The sequence below is a fragment of the Natrix helvetica genome, assembly GCF_964273705.1.
Source record: "Natrix helvetica genome assembly, chromosome: 5".
In the NCBI taxonomy this organism is placed as follows: Eukaryota; Metazoa; Chordata; class Lepidosauria; order Squamata; family Natricidae; genus Natrix; species Natrix helvetica.
Window position 1 is genome coordinate 10,533,405 of NC_138551.1, and position 26,717 is coordinate 10,560,121.

General features: G+C 42.1%; 1 protein-coding gene across 2 annotated transcripts in view; it reads left to right on the plus strand.

Annotated features, from left to right (window-relative positions):
* Positions 1 to 8,561: 8,561 nt before the first annotated feature.
* Positions 8,562 to 26,717, plus strand: part of MCF2L2 (MCF.2 cell line derived transforming sequence-like 2) — a 251,079-nt gene continuing 232,923 nt past the window's right edge. The window contains exon 1 of one of the 2 annotated variants that reach the window (XM_081955551.1): positions 8,562 to 9,041. In XM_081955551.1, the coding sequence (XP_081811677.1) occupies positions 8,963 to 9,041 (79 nt within the window). In that variant the 5' untranslated portion in view covers positions 8,562 to 8,962. Of the gene's footprint in view, positions 9,042 to 10,319; positions 10,485 to 26,717 lie in introns of those variants that run through there. The other variant, XM_081955550.1, reaches the window with a different exon arrangement.

The window sequence follows — 26,717 nt, forward strand, 5'->3', positions numbered from 1 at the left end:
CATCCCACTTTGCAACTAACAAAGCAGGAAAATGGTGAAACACGATGTCTGTCCTTAAAAATCAATGATGTCAGCAATAGGTTTTCCTTTGCATTCCCCACAACATTGTTTTGGAACCACAAATCCCAAAATTATCTATATCCTAACAAGGAATTTGTGTAGCCCCAACACTTATACCATATCTAAGGTGTCAGGTCTGGAGGCACTCAATCAAAAGATTTTAAACTACTCTGCTAGATAGCACGGTAGACTGGACAGATTCTGTATATGAAATGTTTTGCACCTGTATTACTGAGCAAACAAGCAAAAGTGCAATCCCACAATTCAGCCAGACAATAGAAGCATTGTTGGAAAAGGAACTCTATGATTGCGCAAAGTTGACCTCAGACTGAGTGTCTATATAGCAACAACAATTGATCAAAAGCAGCTTGCAAACTCAAATAACATCATTTCTGAAAAAGAAAAGCTGTAATTCATTTTGGGGCAATTTGAAATGTTTTTATTCCTATTATTGGACAAAAGGGCAGTGTTCTGTATTGAATTAGGCCATCCTGCGTGAAGGGCAACAAAGGGTCAGTGGTATTTATACCTTCCTAGATTTTGAAAACTAAGATCCCTAAAATTTAGGTTTTTACATTATCAAGTACAGGTGGATCCTTTTTATCATTACAACTTAAATCCAGGAGTTTTTGATTTTCCAGTTCTTCAGAAATTATACTTTTCTGTTGACAAGTGATTAAATTAAACAGTTAAATTACATTAAATAGATCAAATAATTGTAAGTATGATACAGCAGTGGAGGGGGGCAAAGTCATCTGTTAAAAGCCATTTACTACATGATGGGGCCCAATTTTATTCTGCTTTGGACAGGTTTTAAATGCCAAGTTTGCATCAGGAAGGACTCCCTCCCTTGTGTCTAGCCCACAGGGGGGTTCCTACCAGTTCGGATCAGTTCGGCTGAACTGGTAATAGTTTTCCAGCCTGGATTGCTGAAACCGGTAGTAACTGTAGCCTGTCAAGCCCCTGAACCGGTTCCCCGGTCCCTTCTCCTGTTGCCAGCATGTTTCTGTGCATGCACAGAACAGTTTTCAGTAAACTGCGCATGCACAGCATGTGCCAGGTGCACATGCAAGCAGCGCATGCGCAAAACGCCCTCCCTCAGCCAACCAGTAGTAAACCGGCTAGGAACCCACCACTGCTCTTGCAACATCATGTGGCAACCTCTTTCTTCTTACATGCTCTCCCAGGGGCAGCTCTAATAGGAGTCAAAATAGTCAGTTTTCACAATATTTTATGGCTTACTTAGCTTCAATGTACAATTCAAGCAATTTTATGTGCATTAACTTCTCAGAATTATAGTTAACATTGATATTAACTTTTCTTTATCTGTAATGGGTTAAGTTGACTCCCTTATTATAGTGTTAATAGTAATACAATAGCAGAGTTGGAAGGGACCTTGGAGGTCTTCTAGTCCAACCCCCTGCCCAGGCAGGAAACCCTATACTGTTCCAGTCAAATGGCTATCCAACATCTTCTTAAAGACTTCCAGTGTTGGGGCAATCACAACTTCTGGAGGCAATTTCTGTTCCACTGATTAATTGTTCTAACTGTCAGGAAATTTCTCCTCAGTTCTAAGTTGCTTCTCTCCTTGATTAGTTTCCACCCATTGCTTCTTGTTCTACCCTCAAGTGCCTTGGAAAATAGTTTGACTCCCTCTTCTTTGTGGCAACCCTTGAGATATTGGAGCACTGCTATCATGTCTCCCGTTACCCGTAGTCCTTCTTTTCATTAAACTAGACATACCCAGTTCCTGAAACCATTCTTCATATGTTTTAGTGTCCAGTCCCCTAATCATCTTTGTTGCTCTTCTCTGCACTCTTTCTAGAATCTCCACATCTTTTCTACATCGTGGTGACCAAAACTTAATGCAGTAGTAAGTAGTTTACATTGTATAAATACTACTATACCCTTAGTTAATTTCGGTGGAGGAGATAGAAGAAGAAGAGGAGGAGGAGGAGGAGGAAGAGGAGGAGGAGGAGGAGGAGGAGGAGGAGGAGGAGGAGGAGGAGGAGGAGGAGGAGGAGGAGGAGGAGAAGAAGAAGAAGAAGAAGAAGAAGAAGAAGAAGAAGAAGAAGAAGAAGAAGAAGAAGAAGAAGAAGAAGAAGAAGAAGAAGAAGAAGAAATCAAAACAACGTTCTGTTCTTGGCTGAAAGTTGTTTTAAATGCTTCAGAAATATAAATTATTTTGGGGGGGCATATAGCTTGCTTCAAGGGTATACAGGCAATATTAACTATGTTTTTCTTCAAATAGAGCACTATAGCTATCTAAAAATAGTCCTCTTTTATTAAAAAAATATATATTTAGCCCCTTTCATTCCACAAGACGTTTTACACAGTTCCATTATTACAGAAATAGAAAGGGTTTTATTAAAGCTTGGTTTATTCTGTTGGCCGTGGTGGTATTAAAAAGTGGATATTGTAACAGAGGTATAACGTGAGTGCATATATGCATATAGTTCAACCACAGCAGACGATCTGAGAAATTTCTTTATTACAATATTCACTTTACAATCGAAATGGATGACTATGTAGGTTATTGGAACAGCTAGTGAAATGGGAAGGCAGAGCAGAATTGATTAGAACAGATTATTTACATAAATATGTATCACAAACAGTGCTCAGGATTTGTTTTCCAGGCTGTATGCAAACTACAGGAACTTTTTGGATAGACTGGAAATTTTGTAGGATTGTTGTTTTTTTCTGAAAGAAGAAAATAAATTGAATTGATGATTTTTGGATTTGAAGATCAAGAAAGATGTGGAGTAAATAGGGGGTAAGGGTATTTGTAAAATAGATGGGAGAGGAACAATAGGAATGTAATTATCAAGAACAAAGGATAAATTTCCTGACAGAACAATTAATCAGTGAAACATCTAGCCTACTGGAGGTTTTTAAGAAAAGATTGGATTTGCCTGAAAAAGTATAGGATTTCCTGCTTGAGCAGGGGGTTGGACTAGAAGACCTCCAAGATCCCTTCCAACTCTGTTATTCTATTGAAAAAAAGGCAGAAATCACTTATATATTTCTTAAATTTAGTTTCCTTTTCCTTTTTTCTTGACTTTTTTTTTCTTTTCGTTTTGGTTTATCTTTTACCATATGAAAACTCTTAATAAATATAACTAAAATAATTTGTTTGACGGTCTGATGTCCTTAATGTCAGAAGGATTTTTTTCTTGGAAATATTTTTTTCATGAAACTGGTGTGTGTGTGTGTGTGGATTTTAAAATGTACATTAAGTACATTTCACCCTCTCTGCTAAATTAAGAACAGCATTTCACCCTCTCTGCTAAATTAAGAACGGTTGTAAATATTGAATGCATCCCCTTAACCCCATTCCAACCCCTGTACCTTAATCTTATAATGCATTTTTCCTTGGGTTTGAAAGGTTGAGGTCAAAAGCAATAAATCTTCCTTTCTCATTAAGATTTTTGTAGTAATTATGTCTGCTTCCCTCGTGCAGTATATAATGGAGGTTTTATTACTACATTATTGATTTATTTCTCTTTGTAATTCTGTTAACTAATATACCAGCTGGACTCCAAACTTATATCTGAAAAATAATATCCATTTGATTATCTAGTAAGGCATCTGTAGACCCAAGAGATCTATTAATCGGCAACTAGGCCTATATCCAGTGTGAAGTTTCTTCTGGACATCTGTAATCTGCAATGTCTTCTCTAATTTAGTTCCTCTTTTGGGTTTTGTTCTCCCATTTTAAAGATTTGTGCTTTTTCTCTTTTTCTCCATTTCTAGAAATGGCAACCAGCCATTCAACAGTTGGCTTTATTCTTAAATCAGGATTTCCCTTGTATCGCAGGGAGCACCAATACATATAAAGTTACTATGTTTGTCCAAAGAATTAGACATGAATCATTCTCACAAAATATGATTGGTTTTTTGTAACACCATGTTCTGTTTACATGTTGTCCTCGACTTACAAGCATTTAGCAATTGCTGGCAGTGACAATGGCACACAAAAAAAAAGACTTACAATTGGTCCTCATATTTATGACCGTTGCAGCATCCCTTCGTCATGTAATTAGAATTTGGGTGCTTGACAGCCAACATGTATTTACAATGATTGCAGAGTACTGGGGTCATGTGATCGCCAACGGAGACTTTCCCAGTCAGCTTCCAACAGGCAAAGACAATGGGGGATGCTGAAGGACCACATAATTAGCAACTGAAGTGATTCGCTTAGCAACAATGGCAAAAAAGTTCCAGGCACGACTTACTTAACAACTGCCTTGATAAGCAATGGGGATTCTGATTTCAACTGAAGTTGTAAGTCGAGGGCTACTTGTTTGCAGTTCGTGTTTTCGAAGTGATGTGATTCATCATGGCCTCCTGATGTATTGAGACTACAACTTCCAGAACTCTTTGTTAACATTGGCAGTGGAATTTAGGGAGCTGTGATCCAAGATGCCTGCTAGACACCAGACTGCAGAGACGGGTAGAGTGTATATTCTGTATGCCTCGGCCAGTGGTGAGTTAAGTGATGCCGTGTCCTCCCTCTCGCAGTGCCTGGGGGCTGTTAGGTGTTGGATGGGAGCAACGGGTTGAAACTAAACCCTTGCAAGACGTAGTGGCTCTGGGTTTGGGATTCGTTGGCTCAGGGAGAATTGCCACCTTTGGTCTTGGATGGGGCGGCACTACCCCAAATAGACTCTGTGTGTAATCTATGGGTTTTTCTGGACTCACGACTCTTGCTCAGAACAGGTGGTGGTTGTGGCCAGGAGGGCCTTTGTGCAACTGCGGGTTGTGCACCAGTTGCGTCCTTTCCTGGACCAACAGTCCCTACTCACAGTCACTCATGCCCTAGTGACTTCCCGTCTTGACTATTGCAACTTGCTCTACATGGGGCTGCCCTTGAAGAGCATCCAGAAGCTCCAGTTCAGAGGTGGTGATAATAACCTACAACCTCAACTTTTTTACTTTTATACAATAGTATATGCCAGTGATGGCTAACCTTTTAGCCTTCGCGTGCCAAAAGTGGGAGGAGCGCAAGGGGGGGTGCGCGCATGTGCCCACACCCATAATTCTGCACAGACAACCCCCCGCGCGACCCCCACTTTTGGGATGTGATGGCACGGTGGACTCATTTTTCACCCTCCCCAGGCTCTAGACTCTTTCTAGGAGCCTGGGAAGGGTGAAAAAGGCCTCCCTCCCCCGGAGGCCCTCCGGAGGCCAGAAATAGCCTGTTTTCTGACTTCCGGTGGGCCTGGTAGGTCTATTTTTCACCCTCCCCAGTCTCCAGAGGCTTTCTAGGAGCTGGGTGTGTGTGTGAAAATGGCTTCCCCAGTCTCCTCGGAGGCCCTCCGGAGGCTGGAAACAGCCCAATTTCCGATTTGCATGTTGGGTTGTTTTTCTCCTTCCGGAGGCTTCAGGGAAGCCTCCTGAAGCCTCCGGAGGGTGAAAAATGGCCCAACGCACAAACCAGAAATTATGGAATGGAATTCCAGATTGCCCGTAGGGTCATTTTTCTCCCTCCGGAGGCTTCAGGGAAACCTCCAGAGGGCAAAAAATGGCCAAAAATGATGGCCAAAATCAGCTGCCCAGCGCGCACATGCGGATGCTGGAACTGACAGAGCAACGCCTCATGTGCCCTAAGAAATGGCTCTGTCTGCCACCTGTGGCATGCGTGCCATAGATTCGCCATCACAGGTATATGCTAACCATTTCTATGACAGAAAATCTATTTAATCGATAAAAACAATCAAACTTTCGAGGGTGGGGGTGTTTCATCACAAGCACAAAAATCCAGAAGTGATTTCCAAATAAAAACAAAATTAAATATATTCTTTGGATAAAGGAATTGATTCCAGCCTCTTCTTTAAAAGCTTCTGAATGCATTGTGCATATATAAAAAAACTCAGTGAGTTTTAAACCCATCATGCAGTCGCCATTTTGACTGCCTTGGTCACACCTCTGTATTTAGAGCAATTATTGCCTTTCTTATTGTACACAGTCATTCCAACATTTCAGCTCCAACCTTTAGCTGGAGAGGATGAATTCATTGTCAGAAAGATCTCTCTGTATTTTTTTTAAAAAAACCAATACTATAACAAGGTGGCCACTATATTCTTCAATAGTTCTCAAGATGGTCGTTCTGAAGCAGAAATCTTTTTAGCCAGAAAGTTGTCAGGCTGGGCGTGTAGAATAAAAAGGATTCTGCATTACGCTGCAGTCACCCATCCAAAACAGGTATGTGAATTGCTTTGAATTTCTCCAGCCTTAGAAAAACAGGACAGGGTTTTAATCCTTGTTATTGCTGACGCTGCATTTCCTACCAGGATGTGCTTCCTGTATTGTGATTATGCATTTTGTATAATGATTTTTGTTTTCATTTGCAGGAATAATTATAAATTGAAAGTAGAGACAGGCTCTTTTGCATCCCACAGATTAATTGCTGAAATTTGGGGTGGGTGGGTTCATAAGCCTTCAAGGAGATACACAAATTAATCAAAATAGTGGTCAGGATTATGGGATTAAAAACCTGCCCCATTTTGACATCTTCCTGCATGATAATATTTGGTTGCGCAGCCAGGGCCACATCTTAAAATTTTTAAGAAAACTAGTTCTCGCCTCCAAATATTCTTCAAGATAACAAGAAGGGAAAGAACAAAGTTTATTGGGCAAAAGAGAGAGAATTCTTCTGCCCTTTGTAAACTCATATTTTTCTTGATATCTTCTCCTTTATAAACTGTGCAATAATTAATATGTGTATATACTGATAGGATGTGTTTCAGTTCTGCGTCTGTGAAGTAGCTTAAATTTAACAGAAGGTCCATCAAATGTCTTTTAACAAGAAAATAAATGTTTGGAACTCTTTGGAGTTGAGCAGTGTAGAAATATCAGAGATGGATGGTTAGATGGATGGATGGATGGATGGATGGATAAATAGATAGAATAACTGAATAATAGACAGATACAAAATGATTAAATTATGGCAAGAATTATAGCTAGATAACAATGACAAAGACAGAATGAATGATAGAATCATATAGAATGATAGACAGAATGATTGAATGACAAATAAAATGATTGAACAGAATTACAGTTAAAAGGAATGAATGAAAGATAAGATAAACTGGCAAACAGAGTTGGAAGGGACTTTGGAAGTCTTCTAGTCCAACCCACTGCTCAGGCAGGAAACTCTGTACCATTTCCGATAAATGGCTGTCCAATCTGCTTTTAAAAAGAAAGAAAGAAAGAAAGAAAGAAAGAAAGAAAGAAAGAAAGAAAGAAAGAAAGAAAAAGAAAGAAAGAAAGAAAGAAAGAAAGAAAGGGCAGGCGGGCAGGCAGGCTGGCTGGCTGGCTGACTGACTGACTAGATAAACCGGGGTAAGATAAAATAAACAGGCTAAGAGTTGGATGGGTCTTGGAAGGTATTCCAACCCCCTGCTCAGGCAGGAAACTCTATACATTTCAAACAAATGATTGCCCAATCTCATTTTAAAAAGAGATAGATAGATGATAGATAGATAGATAGATAGATAGATAGATAGATAGATAGATAGATAGATAGATGATAATAATAGAAAGAAAGAAAATGGTAGGTAGGTAGGTAGATAGATAGAGGTAGGTAGGTAGGTAGGTAGGTAGGTAGGTAGATTGATAGATAGATAGATAGATAGATAGATAGATAGATAGATAGATAGATAGATAGATAGATAGATAGATAGATAATGATAGATAGATAGATGATGATAGATAGATAGATAGATAGATAGATAGATAGATAGATAGATAGATAGATAGAAAATGGTAGGTAGGTAGATAGAGGTAGGTAGGTAGGTAGATAGATGATAATGATAGATAGAAAGAAAATGGTAGGTAGGTAGATAGAGGTAGGTAGGTAGGTAGGTAGGTAGGTAGGTAGGTAGGTAGGTAGGTAGATAGATAGATAGATAGATAGATAGATAGATAGATAGATGATGATAGATAGATAGATAGATAGATAGATAGATAGATAGATAGATAGATAGATAGATAGATAGATAGATAGATAGATAGATAGATAATCTGGGCATGTGTTTGTCAGACCTGGGCCCATGAAATTTCTCCTCCCTCCCGCCCCTCCTGTTGACAGATAAAGAACGCAGGTCCCTCGTCATTATGGGTCAGGTAGTAGAACAACAACTGCCTATTTTCTATGCTCGCCACGCCACCACGTCTCTCAGGAAACCCATTTGCAGCGTCTTCACACAGGTCGCCCAGCCTGGCCACAACCACCGCCGTTTCTTGAAAGCCAAACGGGAGGGAGGGAGGGAGGGGCGGGAGGGAGAAGAAACCGGGTCTGGGGGGGGGAGAAAAAAAAAGATGCCCAGAAAACATCCTGAGGGACCAATTTCTATTTTCAAAAATTAAAATTAAAAAAAAGAGGGGGGGGGGGGACGCGAGCCTCGCTTCCCCGCGCAGCTGGGAATGGTTTCTCCTGGGTTAGGCGCCGGGAGACCCCTGGGTAGATTCCGCTCATTTCAGCCAGAGCGAGCCAAAGAGCGGAGCGGAGGAGAAATACGGGAGCAGCCGCAGCCGCCACTGGTCCATTAGCGGAGCCGGGGTTCAAGGATTTGGGACCGGCGAGCGATAGGGAGGGCGGCGTCCAAAATGCACGGCGGCTCTGGCGACGACCTTGCCGGCGGAGGCGGGCGGACGAGCATCGCCGCGGGGGACGTTACGAGAGCCGCCCGCGCTAAGTAAAAAAAGAAAAAAAAAAGGGCAGGTGTGACCCGGCAGGCTCTTTTTTGTGTGCGCGCGCGTGTGTGTGTGTCGCGGTGGGAGTGGCAGCGGCATTGTCCCCGCGTCGGAGCTGCCTCCGCTCTCCGGCAAGGCGTCTTTGGAGACAAGGTTGCGGGGCTCGGTCTTGGAGGCTGCGCCGTCGGTTCCCCGGGCGTGTGAAATGCTGGTGTGGCTGAAAGAAGAAGAAATGTCGCATCGGGAACTCAGCCAGCGCCTGGCAACGGTCATCACCCATGTGGGTAAGGATGGCATCGCTTGGCGTCGCCTGGGCTGCCTCTCTCCAACCCGTTTGGGGGATTTTGGGGGGGGGGTTCGGGGTGGGGGGTCTGGGTGGGGGAGAAATCGCCGCCCTCTCGGCTTGGCTGATGCCCGGAACGTTGGGGAAGGATTTGTATGTCAGTGTTACAGATGGGGAGGGGGGGACAGGTCTGGGGAGGAAGGAAAGGTAGGGGGAATCTATCTATCTATCTATCTATCTATCTATCTATCTATCTATCTATCTATCTATCTATCTATCTATCTATCTATCTATCTATCTATCTATCTATCTATCTATCTATCTATCTATCTATCTATCTATCTATCTATCTATCTATCTTATCTATTGCACTGCAAAAGGGGTTTCCATTTTTCTGTTGGCCCAAGCTGGCTCATTCCTTATTATTGTTATTATATCTCTTTATTCATTAAACATGAAACTCGGTCAACTGAACATTTTAAAAATGTATCACAAATATCATTGACTGGCGCTGATGGTTGATACGAGTTGCTGCCAGTGCCCTAGGTATCTATTATTATTATTATTATTATTATTATTATTATTATTATTATTATTATTATATCTTTGGTGATATTCACAGCCTTTGGGGGTGGTTGGTAACTCAACAGCTCCAGTCCTAACCAAGGACCTAGGAACTATATTATTATTATTATTATTATTATTATTATTATTATTATTATTATTATTATTATTATTATTATTATTATTATTATTATTATTATTATTTTATCATTATTATTATTATTATTATTATTATTATTATTATTATTATTATTTCTCTTTTATTCATTAAACATGAAACTCAGTCAACTGAACATTCAAAAATGCATCACAAATACCATTGACTGGTGCTAATGGTTCATAGGGGGTGCTGCCAGCGTACTAGGTACATCATCATCACTATTATTATTATTATTTTCCAAGTTGGAATTGATTCATGATTCTGCGGGGGGGGGGGGGGGTTGTCAGCAAGCTTGGGATGATGTTGGCTTTTGTGTGTGTGTGTGTGTGTTTTCATGATCCAAGAGGAATTGCTGTTCTCCCTGGTTTTGAATGAAATCACCTCCCTCCTTCCCCTTTCCACTGATACATTCTGGGAGGAAAAAAAAAACAGCTGGGGAGAGGAAAGGAGGTAAAAAGCCACTCTGGGCCTCCCACCTCCCCACAGGTGAGCCTTTCCACCATCCATGCCTTGTCTGCAATAGAAGCAGGAATATAGTCAGGCCAGGATTTTTTGGCTTGGTCCCTGATCAGTCCCTTAATCCAACTGAATGAATGGGGACACTTTCGCTGGCAAAGCTCCTTCGTAAAGCTGTTGGCTCATTGAAAAGACAGCTGGGCTACGGGTGGCATCTTAAAAGAACTGCTGAGTTGGAAAATGCTCCAATTCCAGCCAGAAGAGGTGATGTAAATGTGTGTGTGTGTGCTTCCTTGCTTCCTTGTGTCTCCACTAAGTGCGTACAATGAGGGATGTGTGTGTATGTGTCAGAAATTAGCATTATTTGCTAATTCTATGATTTGGTTAAAATGTTTCTGCTATAGAGCAGTGTTTCCCAGGCTTGGTGACTTTAAGACCCGTGGACTTCAACTCCCAGAATTCCCCAGCTAGCATGCTGCCTGGAGAATTCTGGGAGTTTAAGTCCACAAGTCTTAAAGGCACCAAGCTTGGGAAACACCACTCTATAGCAGAAACATTTTAACCAAATCATGGAATCTACTATAGAGCATTGTTTCCCAACCTTGGCAAACTTTTAAGACTTCTGGATTCCAACTCTCACAATTATCCAGGCAGCATGCCAGCTGGGGAATTCTGGGAGTTGAAATCCACTGGTCTTAAAGTCACCAAGTCAAGAAACATTGCTGTAGATAATGTTCTTTGTCCTTATTGCTGGTGTAGACTGCTCACTTCTCCCTCTGGGTCTGTGAGAAATTGTTATAGAGCTGGTGATGATGGAAGCCTGGACTGAAGATCAAGGTTTAATGACCGAAGGCAGGTCAAAAATGTCAATCCCAGGTAGAATTTCAACTGCACCCTCAGAGTTGCCAACTTGATTTTTTTTTAAACGATGCCCTGCAGACACTCCTGCATGCAGGACTCTTTCATTGGAAATGTGAAACATTGTCATTTATTAATCTCTTTAAATACCCTGTTTCCCTGAAAATAGGACCTCCCTGGATAATAAGCCCAATCGGGCTTTTGAGTGCATGCGCTAAAATAAGCCCTCCCCCGAAAATAAGGCCTCCCCGAAAATATTGCAACATAGCAGCAGCCATGAGGTGACCACGCTCGCCTCCTCCTGCATCTCAAAAATAATAAGACCTCCTTGAAAATAAGGCCAAGCGCTTATTTCAGGGCTTCTATCGAGGAAACCCGTTAGGCAGGTAAATAGAATGACTAATCTCGTATATTTTCTTCTTAAGGCAATGTTTCTCAACCTTGGCAACTTTAAAATGCATGAGTTTTCCACCTGGGGAATTCTGGCAGTTGAAGAATATTAAAACTTGCCAACATTGCACCTTAAAGTTGCCAAGATTGAAAAATATTACCTAAGGTAAAGCATTTTTTGCAGCATGCTTAATTGTGATGACTTCATGGATTTCTCCACCTATTTTCTTAGCTGCAGTAAGGAAGTGGATGGTTATTACCTCCTTTTAGGTAATTAGAATATTGGTTTGATTTCTAGTCTAGCTTTACCACTCATGGATTTCCCGGTGGTGTCCCATCCAAGTGTGTTTTTGGGATTGGTGTTATTCAAACATCAGTAATTTTAGGATGTGTGAATTTCAACTCCCAGAATTCCTCGGCCACAATGCTGGTTGTGGAAATCTGGGAACTGTAGTCCATATATTTTGAAGCAGATGAGCTTGTTGTTGTTAGTCAGGAGGTCGTGTCTGACCCATCGCGGCCCCATGGACAACGTCCCTCCCGGCCTTCCTGTCAATCTGACGACAAAAGGGCTGCTTTTGAGGGCTGCTGAGCTTAAGAAACACTATTCTGGACCAACAGCAGGTCACACTCCTGCCCCACAAATATGTATAGAGAACAGCAGATTCTAGTACTGTGTTTCTCAACTTTGGCGACTGTAAGTCCTGTGGACTTCAACTCCCAGAATCCCCTAGCCAGCTGGGGAATTCTGGGAGTTGAAGTCCACAGGACTTAAAGTCGCCAAGGTTGAGAAACACTGCTCTTGTAGATGATAAGTATTGTGGTTGGTGCCTTGGATTTGAATGCCTCCAGAATACAGAGGCAGAAAAATAGTATTGGTCGTGCCATGAGACTCATTCAAGAGATCCCAACAGCAGGAAATTTTTAACAATCAAAGTCCTTTCCTGGATATTCTTGTGGGAATGAAAAAAGTCACGATTTTCTAAACCAAGAGTCTCCAACCATGGCAACTTTAAGCCTGGCGGACTTCAACTCCCAGAATCCCCCAGCCAGCCAATACTACTGCATTTTGGGACACACTAAAGGAGATAATCTAATAGAGGTAATCCTCCAGAATCAAATCTATCGATATCTTCTTCTTTTTTTAAAATAATTTTTATTTTATTTTTAATTTTCAAGGCAAACACAACACATCCTTTACATACTGTAGAAAGTGTATCAGTTGGTTACAAAAAGGCTTTCGTGTATCTCTTCCACAGTCAACAAACATAATTCATATTAACTCAAGTATTTTAACTCAGATATTTATAAGATATTTATACATGTTACCATCATCATACCTCCATTTTCATTTGACTATAATTGTTTAAACGTCCTTCATCATAAAATATACCAAGATTTAATACATAACCACATACTGGCATTTCATTTACTATTTCTAAAATCTTCCAATAACACTGAATCCTTATGTCCTATTCTAGCTAAACATCCATAATATTTAATAACAAAGTTTTCTAATCTTTCTTTCCAAATCAGTTTACAATTTACATCTAGTTTCCTTATGTTGTACCCATACCTGTATATACATTATCATTATCCCTCCTTTATTTAACTATATCCTGCATCATCATCAATTATTCATAATTCAATGAAATCATTCATCAATGATTTGGATGAGGGAATAAATGGGGAACTCATCAAATTTGCAGATGACACCAAGCTGGCAGGAATAGGCTTAAGATACAGAAGGATCTTGACAAACTTGAACATTGGGCACTATCTAATAAAATGAAATTCAATGGTGAAAAGAGTAAGATTCTATATTTAGGCAACAAAAACGAAATGCACAGGTACAGTATAGGTGATACCTTCCTCAATAGTAGTGAGGGGGGTCTTGGAGTCCTAGTGGACAACCATTTAAATATGAGCCAGATGTGTGCAGCAGCTGCCAAAAAAGCCAACCCAGTTCTAGGCTGCATCAACAGAGGGATGGAATCAAGATCACGTGAAGTGTTAATACCACTTTATAATGCCTTGATAAGGCCACACTTGGAATACTGCATTCAGTATTGGTTGCCATGATGTAAAAAAGATGTGGAGACTCTAGAAGGAATGCAGAGAAGAGCAACAAAGGTGATTAGGGGACTGGAGACTAAAACATATGAAGAACGGTTGCAGGAACTGGGTATGTCTAGTTTAATGAAAAGGACTAGGGGAGACATGATAGCAGTGTTCCAATATCTCAAGGGTTGCCACAAAGAAGAGGGAGTCAAACTATTCTCCAAGCCACCTGAGGGCAGAACAAGAAGCAATGGATGGAAACTAATCAAGGAGAAAAGCAACTTAGAACTGAGGAGAAACTTCCTGACAGTTAGAACAATTAATCAGTGGAACAGTTTGCCTCCAGAAGTTGTGAATGCCCCAACACTGGAAGTCTTTAAGGAGATGTTGGATAGCCATTTGTCTGGAACAGTATAGGGTTTCCTGCCTAGGCAGGGGGTTGGACTAGAAGACCTCCAAGGTCCCTTCCAACTCTGCTATTGTATTGTATCACTCTTATTCCACTATCTGCCACAGCCCTCGATGGAGAGGGGAAAAAATCCAATGGAAATGCATTCTTTTAGAATTTAATTGAGCATGGAAAGATTGGTCGATGGTAAAAAACAAAAAGATACATTTATTTTATAAGTACTGTACTTACATGCTGGCTGGGGAATTCTGGGAGTTGAAGTCCACCCAGAATATATATAGGGAGTTGTATCCTGAAAGCAAAATCCTCCTTTCAACAAATTATACAAGAACCAATAAGAGGGGGGGGGGGAGAATAATTCTTATGTAAAACATTACCCGAAGCAAAAGTTGAAGGGGGCTACTATCTGATTGCAAACAAGCACGTGTAACCTATCAATAGGGAATGGAACCCTTTGTAAGAAAAATGTTAAATCACAAATAATTCAAATAGATGGTGTGGGAAGCCAACCCCGCCCCTCCTAGAAGAATGAAATATTCTGAGGAATATTTTAAAAAGGCAGAATATTATATTTCCCAACAGGAGAAATGGAGAAACATGTTTCTAAAAGCAGAAAGCAGCTCCCAGTCTTTTTTAATCACCCAGGTGTTAGCACTTAAGAGAGGCATATTCAAAGTCCAGCTTTGAATAAATGTTTCCTTTGTTTTATCCAGACAAAGTGGGAAATGAAGAGGGGCCTGTAAGAAAGTGACCCAAAAAGGTATTTAGTAAAGTGACCTTAACAAAAATTAAACCAAAACCACTATACCGGTAGTCCTCGACTTACAACAGTTCAATCAGTGACCAAAGTTAGAACATCACTGAAAAAAGTGACTTATGACCGTTTCTCACCTTTACAGCTGTTGTAGTATCCCCATGGTCATTTAGTTGCTTGACAGCTGACTCACACTTATGACAGTTGCAGTGTCCAGGGGTCATTTTGTGACCTATCAAGCAAACTCAATGGAGAAACCAGATTCGCTTAACAATTAATGTTATTAATTCAATAACTGCGGTGATTCACTTCACAGATGTGACAAGAAAAGTTGTAACATGGGGCAAAACCCACTGAACAAACTTCTCACTTCACAGCATAAACATTTGGGCTCAGTTGTGGTTGTAAGTTGAGGAGTGCCTGTATATCACAAAGTTATTAAGTCATATAAAGTGAACAAAATGATTACTGTGTAAAATTCCAATTATAGTAACTGGGAAGGTTTTGCTTTCAGAAACCCAAAGAAACTTTCTACTAGTTTTATGTCTTTCCATATTAGCGGAGGGCTCGGTCTCTTTTTTGGTAGTTCTGTAGAAGAGGACCAGGCTGAGCCCGAGGAAGGGGTCACTCTCAGGTCCCTTCTCGCCCACGAGAGATCTAAGTCCAGCTCATTTTGAATGCCATTGTCTCTTATCTACCGCCAATTTGCTTTGACTGTTAGTAATTCAGATTCTTGTAGGGAGTGTTAGCATGCAATAAACACATATTCATTTGAATTACCTTGGCTCATATTTTCATGCATTAGAAACACTCTTAGAAGATGATTTTGATAAGAAGTACACACAGCTAGGATAGGTTTGTGATTGTATCACCCATGGTCTTTGTCCAGAGCAGGGGTCTCCAACTTTGGCAACTTTAAGCCTGACGGACTTCAACTCCCAGAATTCCCCAGCCAGCTTTACTTTCCTGGCTTGGGAATTCTGGGAGTTGAAGTCTGCCAAGGTTGGAGACTCCTGGTCCAGAGGTTCGGAAAAGAAGTTTTTTTCTAGCTGTTAGGCAAATTAGAATATAAGGGACATGGTGGCTCAGTGGCTAAGATGCTGAGCTTGTCAATCAGAAAGGTTGGCAGTTTAGGGGTTCGAATCCCTTGTGCCACGTAACGGAGTGAGCTCCTGTTACTTGTCCCAGCTTCTGCCAACCTAGCAGTTTGGAAGCATGTAAAAATGCAAGTAGAAAAATAGGGACCACCTTTGGTGGGAAGGGAACAGCCAGTGGTGAAATTCAATTTTTTTTACTACTGTTTCTGTGGGCGTGGCTTGGTGGGAGTGGCTTGGTGGGAGTGGCAGGGGAAGGATATTGCAAAATCCCACCCCATTCTTGGGCCAGCCAGAGGTGGCATTTGCCGGTTCTCCAAACTACTCAAAATTTCTGCTACCGGTTCTCCAGAACCTGTCAGAACCTGCTGGATTTCACCCCTGGTAACAGCGTTCCATGCGCCTTCAGCATTTAGCCATGCCTGCCACATGACTACAGAGACGTCTTTGGACAGCGCTTGCTCTTTGGCTTTGAAACGGAGATGAGCACCGCCCCCTAGAGTCAGGAACGACTAGCACATATGTGCGAGGGGAACCTTTACCTTTAGGCAAATTAGAATACAGGTAATCCTCGACTTACGATCACAATTGAGCCCAGGATTTATGTTGCTAAGTGAAAAATGTGCTAAGTGAGCTTTGCCCCATTTAATGACTTTTCTTGCCACATTTGTTAAGTGAATCACTGTAATTGTTAAATTAGTAACACGGTTGTGTGAAGTGACTCTGGCTTCCCCCATTGACTTTGTTTGTCAGAACGTCGCAAAAGATGGTAACGTGACCGTGGGACACTGGAACCGTCATAAATGTGAGTCACTTAGCAAGCATCCCAATGTAAATTACGTGATTGTGGGGATGCTGTAACGGTCGTAAGTGTGAAAACCAATCATCAGTCACTTTATTTCAGTGCTGTTATAACTTTGAACGGTCACTCGGTGAACTGTCGTAAGTTGAGGACTACCTGCATTGCCATTCAAGAATAATGGTAGTCCTCCACTTATGACCACAACTGGGGCCAGAATTTCCATTGCTAAGCAAAGTGGTTGCTAAACGAGTTGCTCCTGCTTTTACAACTTTATTGCCACAGTTCTTAAGTGCCAGGGGTGGTCTTCAAAGATTTCAGCAGCGGGTTCTCTGCCCAGTTGCTGGGTGGGCGTGGCCATGGTGGGGATGGCCTAGCCAGCCTCCGGCACCTTGGCACGGGGGGGGGGGCAGCGGGATTTTCGCCTTCCGCAGTCTCTGGAGCAGTAGTGAAATACAATTTTTTTTACTACTGGTTATGTGGCCGTGGCTTGGTGGGCATGGTGTGGCTTGGTGGGCATGTCTTGGTGGGCATGGCAGGGGAAGGATACAGTAAGATCTCCATTCCCACCCCATTCCAGGGGAAGGATACTGCAAAATCTCCATTCCCATCCTTCTCCAGGGCCAGGCATTTGCCAGTTCTCCAAACTACTCAAGATTTCCACTACCGGTTCTCCAGAACCTGCTGAATTTCACCCCTGCGCTGGAGGCTTTCCTTGAGCCTCTGGGAGGGCGAAAACGGGCTCATTTCCGGCCTTCTGGAACTTCAGGGAGGCCCATTTTTCCCCTCCCCGAGCCTCCACACGGGCCTTGCACTTACCTAGTTGGCCTCCTTAGGGTGCCGTCGGCCAGACAGTGTCGGCTGGTGACCCCCAGGGGGAGAGCCTTCTCTCTGGGAGCGCCTTCCCTCTGGAATGACCTGCCCCCGGAGCTTCGCATAATCCCTGACCTCCGGTCCTTCCGAGGCGCCCTAAAAAGTTGGCTTTTCCAGCAAGCCGGCCTGGCCTGTTAATTTTAACTCATTTTTTTAAATGTATTGTTCTACAAATTCAATGTGTTTTTTGGGATATATATTTAATTTCTTTTTAACTTTTCGGGATGTGTGTTTTTTAATGTTGTACGCCACCCTGAGTCCTTTGGGAGAAGGGCGGCATATAAATCCAATAAAAAACAAACAAACCAAAACAAACAAACAAACAAACCTTGCATCCAAAACAGGCCGCGTGGATGGAAACTCCTGGGAGGGGAAGGGTGGGAGGGGCCAGCCAGCGGTGGGATTTGGAGATTCTCCGAACCAGCCATAACATTAGGTACGGGTTCTCCCGAAACCTGGGCGAACGTGTAGCAGCCCACCACTGCTTAAATCTTTTCTAAGTTCCCACATTTGCTCAGTGACAGATTCAGCCATGAATCACGAGTGAGCTGTATCAGCTTAGTAGAGGCCAGGAAAAGGACACTTTTTATGGTGACAGAAATGATTTCTCTCCAAAGCCTTTTACAAGCCCATCTATCTTCAAGGCTGTCAAAGTCCACTATTCCTGCCTTTATTACATAATTGCTTTTTATTTCATGGGGACGGGATGGCTATTAGTGGACTGCAGAATTTTTGCTTTTTTATTGATCTCTTAGCACCCGGCTCATCTTGCAGGGTAATCTCTGGTAAATGTTTAGTTGGTAGATCGCCATGAAATCCCAGGACTAGAGGCTAACCTGGAAATAATGTAAAAAATAAAATTCCGGAAACCGTTGACAAGAAGCAAAAAGCAAACAAACAAACCTCCATGTTTAATAAAATCTCCAGATGCTGAGCTTGATCATGGGAATGATGCAACAGTCTTTTAAGTGTGAAAAACGGTTGTAAGTCACTTTTTATTCAATAACTTTGCAACGGTCACTAAACAATGGTTGTAAGTCAAGGACTACTTGCATGTTATTGCTTTTTTTAAAAAAACAGTTCACAATAAAATGATTTGGATCTGTCTATCACTGATGGCACAGAAACTAGCCAATAAGCATCCTCTAAAACAGCGGTGACCATCTGGTAGTCCATGGACCACTGGTGGCCTGCAAGAAGATTTTTGTGGTCCACAGAAATCTTATTTGCATTTTTTATATTGCACTAAATCAGGGGTCCTTAAACTACGGCCCCTGGGCCAGATATGTGCAATGAACGCTTGTGTTGCTGCAGAGAGTCTCCCTCTTCGGGTCTTTTTGTGCTGGTGGGAGGGGAGCAAAAATGCCGACTTCTGCTTCAGCCTCCTGGTGCGGAGCTTTGGGCAAAGGCTGGAGGGAAGGGCTGCTGGTGGTGAAGAGCCAGAGGGCCTCATTCCAGTGAGACTGCATCATGGCCTGGAACTCGCTGACCATCTCAGCCCACTGAGTCTCCAGACGCCGGTACCTGGCCTTGCACTCCCACAGGTCTTTCCTCTGCTTGGAAAGCCTATGCTCGTAGTCCTCAGTGAAGTGCTTCTGCTGAGCCTTCTTCTCGGTCAGATCCAATTTGAACTGAGCTGTTTTGCCAACTCTTTTTCATGGTGGCTGCTTAGCTCCAGCAACTGGTTCCTGTTGGGGTCCTAAGGAGCCGGGGGGGGGGAAGAGGAGGGGCTGGGAGGGGAGGGGTGAGTAGAGGTCAGCGAGGTGCCCTTTGACGTGAGTGACATCAAGTTGGCCACGCCCACCCAATCACATGGCCACCTAGCCACGCCCACCCATCCAGACATTAAGCAGATCATATTAGTGGTCCGCAGGATTTAAAATTATGAATTTAGTGATCCCTGAGGTCCAAAAGGTTGGGGACCCCTGCCCTAAAAGTTTTAATTTCCCCAATTCAACCACATTATTCTGAAAGCCTAAACAGAGATACGTTCTCTGTCAAGTCTGTTCAATACAGGCAAGAGAACACTATGCCCATGTCTGCAGAGCAGTAAATCTTAAATATATATCAACGTTGTGTTTTCCTGTACTGGAAAGCTAGCGTGGGTTGTGCCAAAAGATTTCCTCTGTTGCTTAATATTTTGTTTCCTTCCTGTTATGCTTTTACGTGAGAATTATAGGCATCTGTCATGATTAGCAGCCATACTTTGCATTAGGAATGTAAGCTGAGACACTTTATTAATGGTGTAGAGCCGGATATGGCCAGGTCAGCTTGACTATTGTTTTATGCAGTTTTTTCTCTACCCAATATTTTAGGCACTATACCAGATTAAAGCTGGGCCTGATGGGAAAAGCAAAACACAATCACAATTCAATGAATTATTCCAGCTTAATGACCCATTGTGCCTTCGGCTGTTGAATCTCCATCTATTTGAATCAGGAATATGGGTCTTTTCCCACTACTACTACTACTACTACTACTACTACTACTACTACTACTACTACTATTCAACCTCATTTCACTCCCAGATCAAGAATGAGACAGTCAGAAGTGGTCTTTAGCTGGTCGGAGATTAGAGTTACATTTAATAATGGTAAATAATACCGCCATATATTAAACTTGCATGAGCCAACTCCGTAAGGCAGGGGTGTCCAAACTTGGGAACTTTAAGACTTGTGGACTTCAACTCAACAAAGACTTCTGGAATTCTGGGAGTTGAAGTCCACAAGTCTTAAAGTTCCCAAGTTTGGACACCCCTGCCGTAAGGCTTACGGCAACCAAAAACAGGAATTGCAATTGCAATGGTGGGAATAAATATCCATCTGGTTCAGTTCCAAGCCGGGAGAAAGGCACTGGAGACGAAATGGAGGCTGGAAGTGGATTGGAAAGAGGGTCCATTTATTGATGAAGCAGAACCACCAAGCTTGTGCAATTCTGAGCAGCTGACCACATAGAGTTGAGAGTGGGAAGTTTTTATACCTTCTCTTGGCCCTTACACTTGAGCTTCCTGTTCCTGTGCAAGAACATGTATTCTATTGGCTGTTGTCAGACTCCCATGGGGCCATGTAGGGGTTATGTAGGGGTCATAGCTGGCTCTATAGGCAAAGTACTAATCCTAGGTGTTTGTCTGAACTGCGTTTGGTTCACGTTTCTGAGGGCAATGCAATGAAGGGGCTTGTTGTCAGCATTGGAAGCATTGGAGTTGGGTTTTTTCTCAAACCCTGACCGGCAATTCCTATTGTGGCTTAATGTCTTTCTCATCCTGAAGGATAATCCCATCATCCTTGAGCTGAAGGTCTTTTGTTTTGTAGATAGGCTGGCCCAGTCTTTCTTAATGGGCACGAAATATCTGCTGGGGGCTATTAAGAGTGAGTCTGCTTCCTGGTTCTAAAAAAAAACATGTCTCTCCAAAGCTGGCTGGGGAATTCTGGGAGTTGAAGTCCGCCAGGCTTAAAGTTGCCAAGGTTGGAGATCCCTGTTTTAAAGGATGGGTTTTTTTTCCTTTAAGGGCACAAACATCTCAAAATTTGCAGCCAGATTCTACGATGTTCTCCTAGATACCTCTAAGCTAAGATAAATCCACTTCACGAAATGCAAATCCAAGATTTAAAGCCCCCCAAATAACACAAAATGAAAACCATAAAGTAAGAGCAGGAAACATTACTGTATCAGCACATCTATCTTCCCCAAGTATGCCTAAATTTGTTATTTCGAGGACTTTAAGAATCTTGAGGTTTTTTTTACTCTTCAAAAAAAGCCAAAGGACTAAATATTTTAAGGCAGGCAACTGAATAGGAACCAGATGACAATTTCTCCAACACAAATCACTCTTAATAGGGCTCAGTTGCGGTAGAGGGAAAACAAGGACCGATGGGGATTCTTAACCCTTTCTTTGAAATTGTGTCAAACTCTTGTCATCTCTCTACGTTTTCCTGAGGATCTCAGCCTGAACTTTCCACACGCAGGTAGCCTTCAAGGTAATGACCAAAACTGACCCCAAAACTTCTGCTCCTAAGTGAGAGACATGTTCGAAGTGAGTTTTGCCCCATTTTTTGACCTTGCCACAGTTGTTAAGTGAATCACGGCATTTGTCAAATTAGCCACACGCAGGGATGGGATCCTACAGGTTTAACAACCGGTTCGCTCTGCGTGGGTGTGCAGCTTACAGAAAAATCACCTTCTGCATTGCTGCTGGGGAGGAAAACAGCTGAAGTTAGCAATCTACTCTGGCGCGCCTATCAGCTGGGTTACAGAAAAGGGAATAGAGGCGAGAGGGTGAGTCCAGCTGAAAGTCAGAGCGAACGGTTCGCTCCCAGCTGATAATCGGAGCTACCGGTTCTCCTACACGGCTGTTAAATGAATCCGGTTTTCCCATTGGCTTTGCTTGTCAGAAGGTTGCAAAAGGGGATGACATGACTCCAGGACACTGCCACCGTCATAAATACGAGTCAGTTGCCAAGCATCTGAATTTTGATCACGTGATTCTGATCAAGTGTGGTTAAAAAGTCGCAAGCAACTTTTTTTCAATGGCACTATACGTTTGAACAATCACCAAGCAAACTGTGGTGACACAAGAATTATCTGTATATGACGCTTAGTTAGTACATTAAAAATTTGTAGCAGATAAAATTGTGAAATTTGAAGAACCCAGTCTTCTCTTTCTACCGAATGTCTCATCTGATTGAGGAATTCTGAGAATTGAAGTCCACAATTCACAAAGGAACCATAGTTCCTTACTTTGCTCTAAACCATAGGCATGGACAACACCTCAGAGAAGACTCAATACTTGCAGAACTGCAGAAAAATATTTGAGAATAGAATGATCACAAATAGAATTACAAAGTTGGAAGGGACCTTGAAGGTCTTCAAGTCCAACCCCCTGCTTAGGGAGGAAAACCTATACCATTTCAGACAAATGGCTATCCAACATCTTCTTAAAGACTTCCAGTGTTGGGGCATTCACAGCTTCTGGAGGCAAATTGTTCCACTGATTAATTGTTCTAACTGTCAGGAAATTTCCCCTTAATTCAAGGTTGTTTCTCTCCTTGATTAGTTTCCACCCATTGCTTCTTGTCCTGCCCTCAGGTGCTTTGGAGAATAGCTTGACTCCCTCTTCTTTGTGGCAACCCCTGAGATATTGGAACAATGCTATCATGTCTCCCCTAGTCCTTCTTTTCATTAAACTAGACATACCCAATTCCAGCAACCGTTCTTTAGATGTTTTAGCCTTCAGTCCCCTAATCATCTTTGTTGCTCTTCTCTGCACTCTTTCTAGAGTCTCCACATCTTTTCTACATTGTGGCGACCAGAACTGAATACAGTATTCCAAGAGTGGCCTTATCAAGGCATTATAAAGTGGTATTAACCCTTCACGTGATCTTGATTCTATCCCTCTGTTTATGTAGCCTAGAATTGTGTTGGCTTTTTTGGCAGCTGTTGCACACTGCTGGCTCATATTTTAATGGTTGTCCACTAGGACTCCAAGATTCCTCTCAGAGTTACTATTGAGTGAGGTTACTATTAATATTGATCGTTAGTGAAGATTGAGCATCAGTGGACAAGGAACATGGGATGCTGCATGTTGGTTTGGGGAAGATGGAATGGAGTTATTTGAAAGAAGGTCTGGCTGGCACCTGGAATTGGAAGACTCAGTTTTCTGACATCTTACAGGTAGTCCTTGACTTACAACAATTCATTTAGTGACAGTTCAAAGTTACAATGCCCTGAAAAAAGTGACGCATGAACATTTTTCACACTTATGACCATTAAAGCAGCCTCATGGTCACCTGTTCAAAATTCAGACACCTGGAAACTGACTCATATTTATGACGGTTGCAGTATCCCAGGGTCATATGATCACCTTTTGTGACCTTCTCACAATCAAAGTCAATGGGAAAGTCAGATTCACTTAACAACCGAGTTACTAACTGAACAACTGCAGAGATGCACTTAACAACTAGGTCAAGAAAGGTCATTAAATGGGAGAGGGGAAACTCAACAAATGTCTCACTTAGCAACATACATTTTGGGGGTCAATTGTCATAAATTGAGGACAACTTGCATTGCAACTCCCAACTGTAGGTTTAATTTTTACAGATTTAAATACCTGTACGCTTAATGTCTAGGTATTTAAATATGATGTCAACCCACCATCTATTGCAGAAGTCTCATTATGTTGCTTAAAATACATGTTGAAAAAAATGTGTTGGGTCTGCCATCTACTTCACTGGAATAGCTCTGGCTGTATTGACTTCCCTATAATTACTCTTTTGCTGATCAAAAAAAAACCTTTCAAGTTCAAAGCAGAGCTATAAATGTCTTCTCTCTGGAATTTTGATGTTGAGACCTGTTACTTTTCTAATGTCATTGACGTCCCGTCTAAGGTGGATCAATATTCATATTTTTATGCCGAAGCTGGCAAGAAAATCCTGGACTTTTGTTTAATATAATCTTCCTGATCTTTCAAAAAGCAGAGAGAAGAAATTACCATATTTTTCGGAGTATAAGATGCACAGGAGTATAAGACGCACCAAGATTTTGAAGAGGCAAATGAAAAAAAAAAGTTTTTGCATTCTGCAGACCTCCCAAAAATGGCCTGTTTTTTTCTCAAAAAAAGGGCATGCATAGCCTTTAGGAGGCTTGTCGAGTGCTCCTGGGGGCTGGGGGAGACAAAAACAAGGAGAAAACGGCCCATTTTTCGTGAAAACGGGCTCGTTTTTTGTCAAAAAAAATGGCCATGCATAGCCTTTAGGAGGCTTATAGAGTGCTCCTGGGGGCTGGGGGGGGCATAAATGAGCAAAAACTGGCCCATTTTTCGCACATTTTATCCCTCCCCAGCCCCCAGGAGCACTATGGAAGCCTCCTAAAGGCTATGCACAGCCATTTTTGCAAAGGGGGGAAGGTTTTCAGGAGGCCAAAAATGCTGTATTAAGTGTATAAGATGCACCCAGATTTTCACCCTCTTTTTTGAGGGAAAAAGGTGCGTCTTATACTCCAAAAATACGGTATGCTGGGTTAGAAAGAGGCCTTCAATCACACGTCATCACGATAGACACTAACCATTAATTGCTCTGCATTCCACAAAACTTTAAAAGCTGATGAAGTTTTGAGTCATAGAGTAATGGGATTGTAGAGTTGGAAAGAATCTTCAAGGGACATTTAGTCCAACTCTCTGCAAGAGAGTTGAGCTCATCCTTCAGAGGTGGCTGTCTGTTCCCTTTCTAAAAACCTTCAGAGATGAAGAACATACTACCGGTAGTACACCACTTGCAACAGGTCATTTAGTGACCATTCAAAGTTACAACGGCACTAAAAAAAATAAACGTATGACCATTTTCCACATCATTACAGCATCCCCATGGCCACATGATTTACATTTGCATGTGTGATACCTGGTTCATATGATCGTTGTAAATGTCCTGGGGTCATGTGATCCCCTTTTGCGACCTTCTGACAAGCAAAGTCAATGGGGAAGCCAGATTCACTTAACAATATCGTTACTAACTTAACAGCTGCAGATGATTCACTTAACAAATGTGGCAGGAAAAGTTGTAAAATGGAGCAAAACTCACTTAGCAAATTTCTCCCCTAACAACATAAATGTTGGGCTCAAACGCAGTCATACGTCGAGTACTACCCTGTTTCCCTGAAAATAAGACCTTCCCGCATAATAAGCCCAATTGGGCTTTTGAGTGCATGCACTAAAATAAGCCCTCCTTGAATATAAGCCCTCCCCTAAAATATTTAAATACATGCGCAGCCAGTCCCTGTCATTTCCTGGGAGGAGAAGCAGGGGAACAGGCCCTACACATCCCATATGCACCTGCCATCCACGTGGGATGGCCTTGTGGAGGTTGCTCCCTCAAATCCTAGCTACTGCATCCCTTCTCTTAGTGGCAGCCACAGAAAGAGTGGCAGTCCTAATGACGCTAGGGCTGGCAAGATTGCGCCAGAAACAGAGACAGAACTTCTGGCCCTCTCTGGATCAGGTGATCCATGGACCAAGGTTAAGAGGCCTCCTGCGCCACAAAAATAATAAGACCTCCCTGAAAATAAGGCCAAGCACTTATTTCGGGGCTCAAAAGAAAAAAGTCTTATTTTGGGGGGAAATACAGTACCTGTATAGCTATATTGGTACACTGTTTCATTATTGTACATGTCTACAATCAGGAAGGTTTTCCTTATATTTAGAGGAAATCTACATAGGTAGATTTAGCTAAATAGGTAGCTACAACAAATATATGGTCCTATTTTCTATTGAAAATACATCATCATCATCATCATCTTCCCTGTAGCTTCTCTTTATACATCTGAACATGGTGATATCTTTCCCTCCGTTTTTATTTTTGCAAAAGGTGATCGCATGACCCTTGGACACTGCAACCGTCATAAATAAATGCCAGTTGCTAAGCAGCTGAATTTTGATCACATGACCATGGGCAATAGTCATAAGTGTGAAAAATAGTCACTTTTTTCAGCAACTTCGGTCACTAAACAAAGGGTTGTAGTTCGAGAATATCAGGCAGCCATTGTGATAATGTGGTGTACACAGTTTTGGCATGTAATGTGAACTCACCGTGGCTACTTTGATAAATCATGGCTGATTAACCTGGCTTAGAGTAAGAGGGTTAAGTCAATTAGCTACTGTAATAATATGTGGGGAATCTTGGGAGTCAAGAAGATCTTTTTGTTATTGTAGTTGAGGTGAACCCATAAGGATTTAGTATTCGTGGTTATTCTTCTTGTCTGGAAGAGTTAACACGAATCTCATAAAACGGAAAGTATGATCCTCAATGGAACTGCATCTATATGGAGGGAAGTATGCAGTGAGGTATCCCAAGGCCTTCATTTAGTTTTGGTGGCCACTATTTTAAAAAGAGATGTTGAGACTCTAGAAAGAGGGCAGAGAAGAGCAACAAAAATGATTAGGGGATTGGAGGCTGAAACATATGAAGAACGGTTGCAGAAACTGGGTATGTCTAGTTTAATGAATGGAATAGAATAGAATTTGGGACCTTGGAGGTCTTCTAGTCCAACCCACTGCTCAGGCAGGAAACCCTATACCGTTTCAGACAAATAGTTGTCTATTCTCTTCTTAAAGACTTCCAGTGTTGGGGCATTCACAACTTCTGGAGACAAGCTGTTCCACTGATTAATTGTTCTAACTGTCAGGAAATTTCTCCTCAGTTCTAAGTTGCTTCTCTCCTTGATTAGTTTCCACCCATTGCTTCTTGTTCTACCCTCAGGTGCCTTGGAGAAT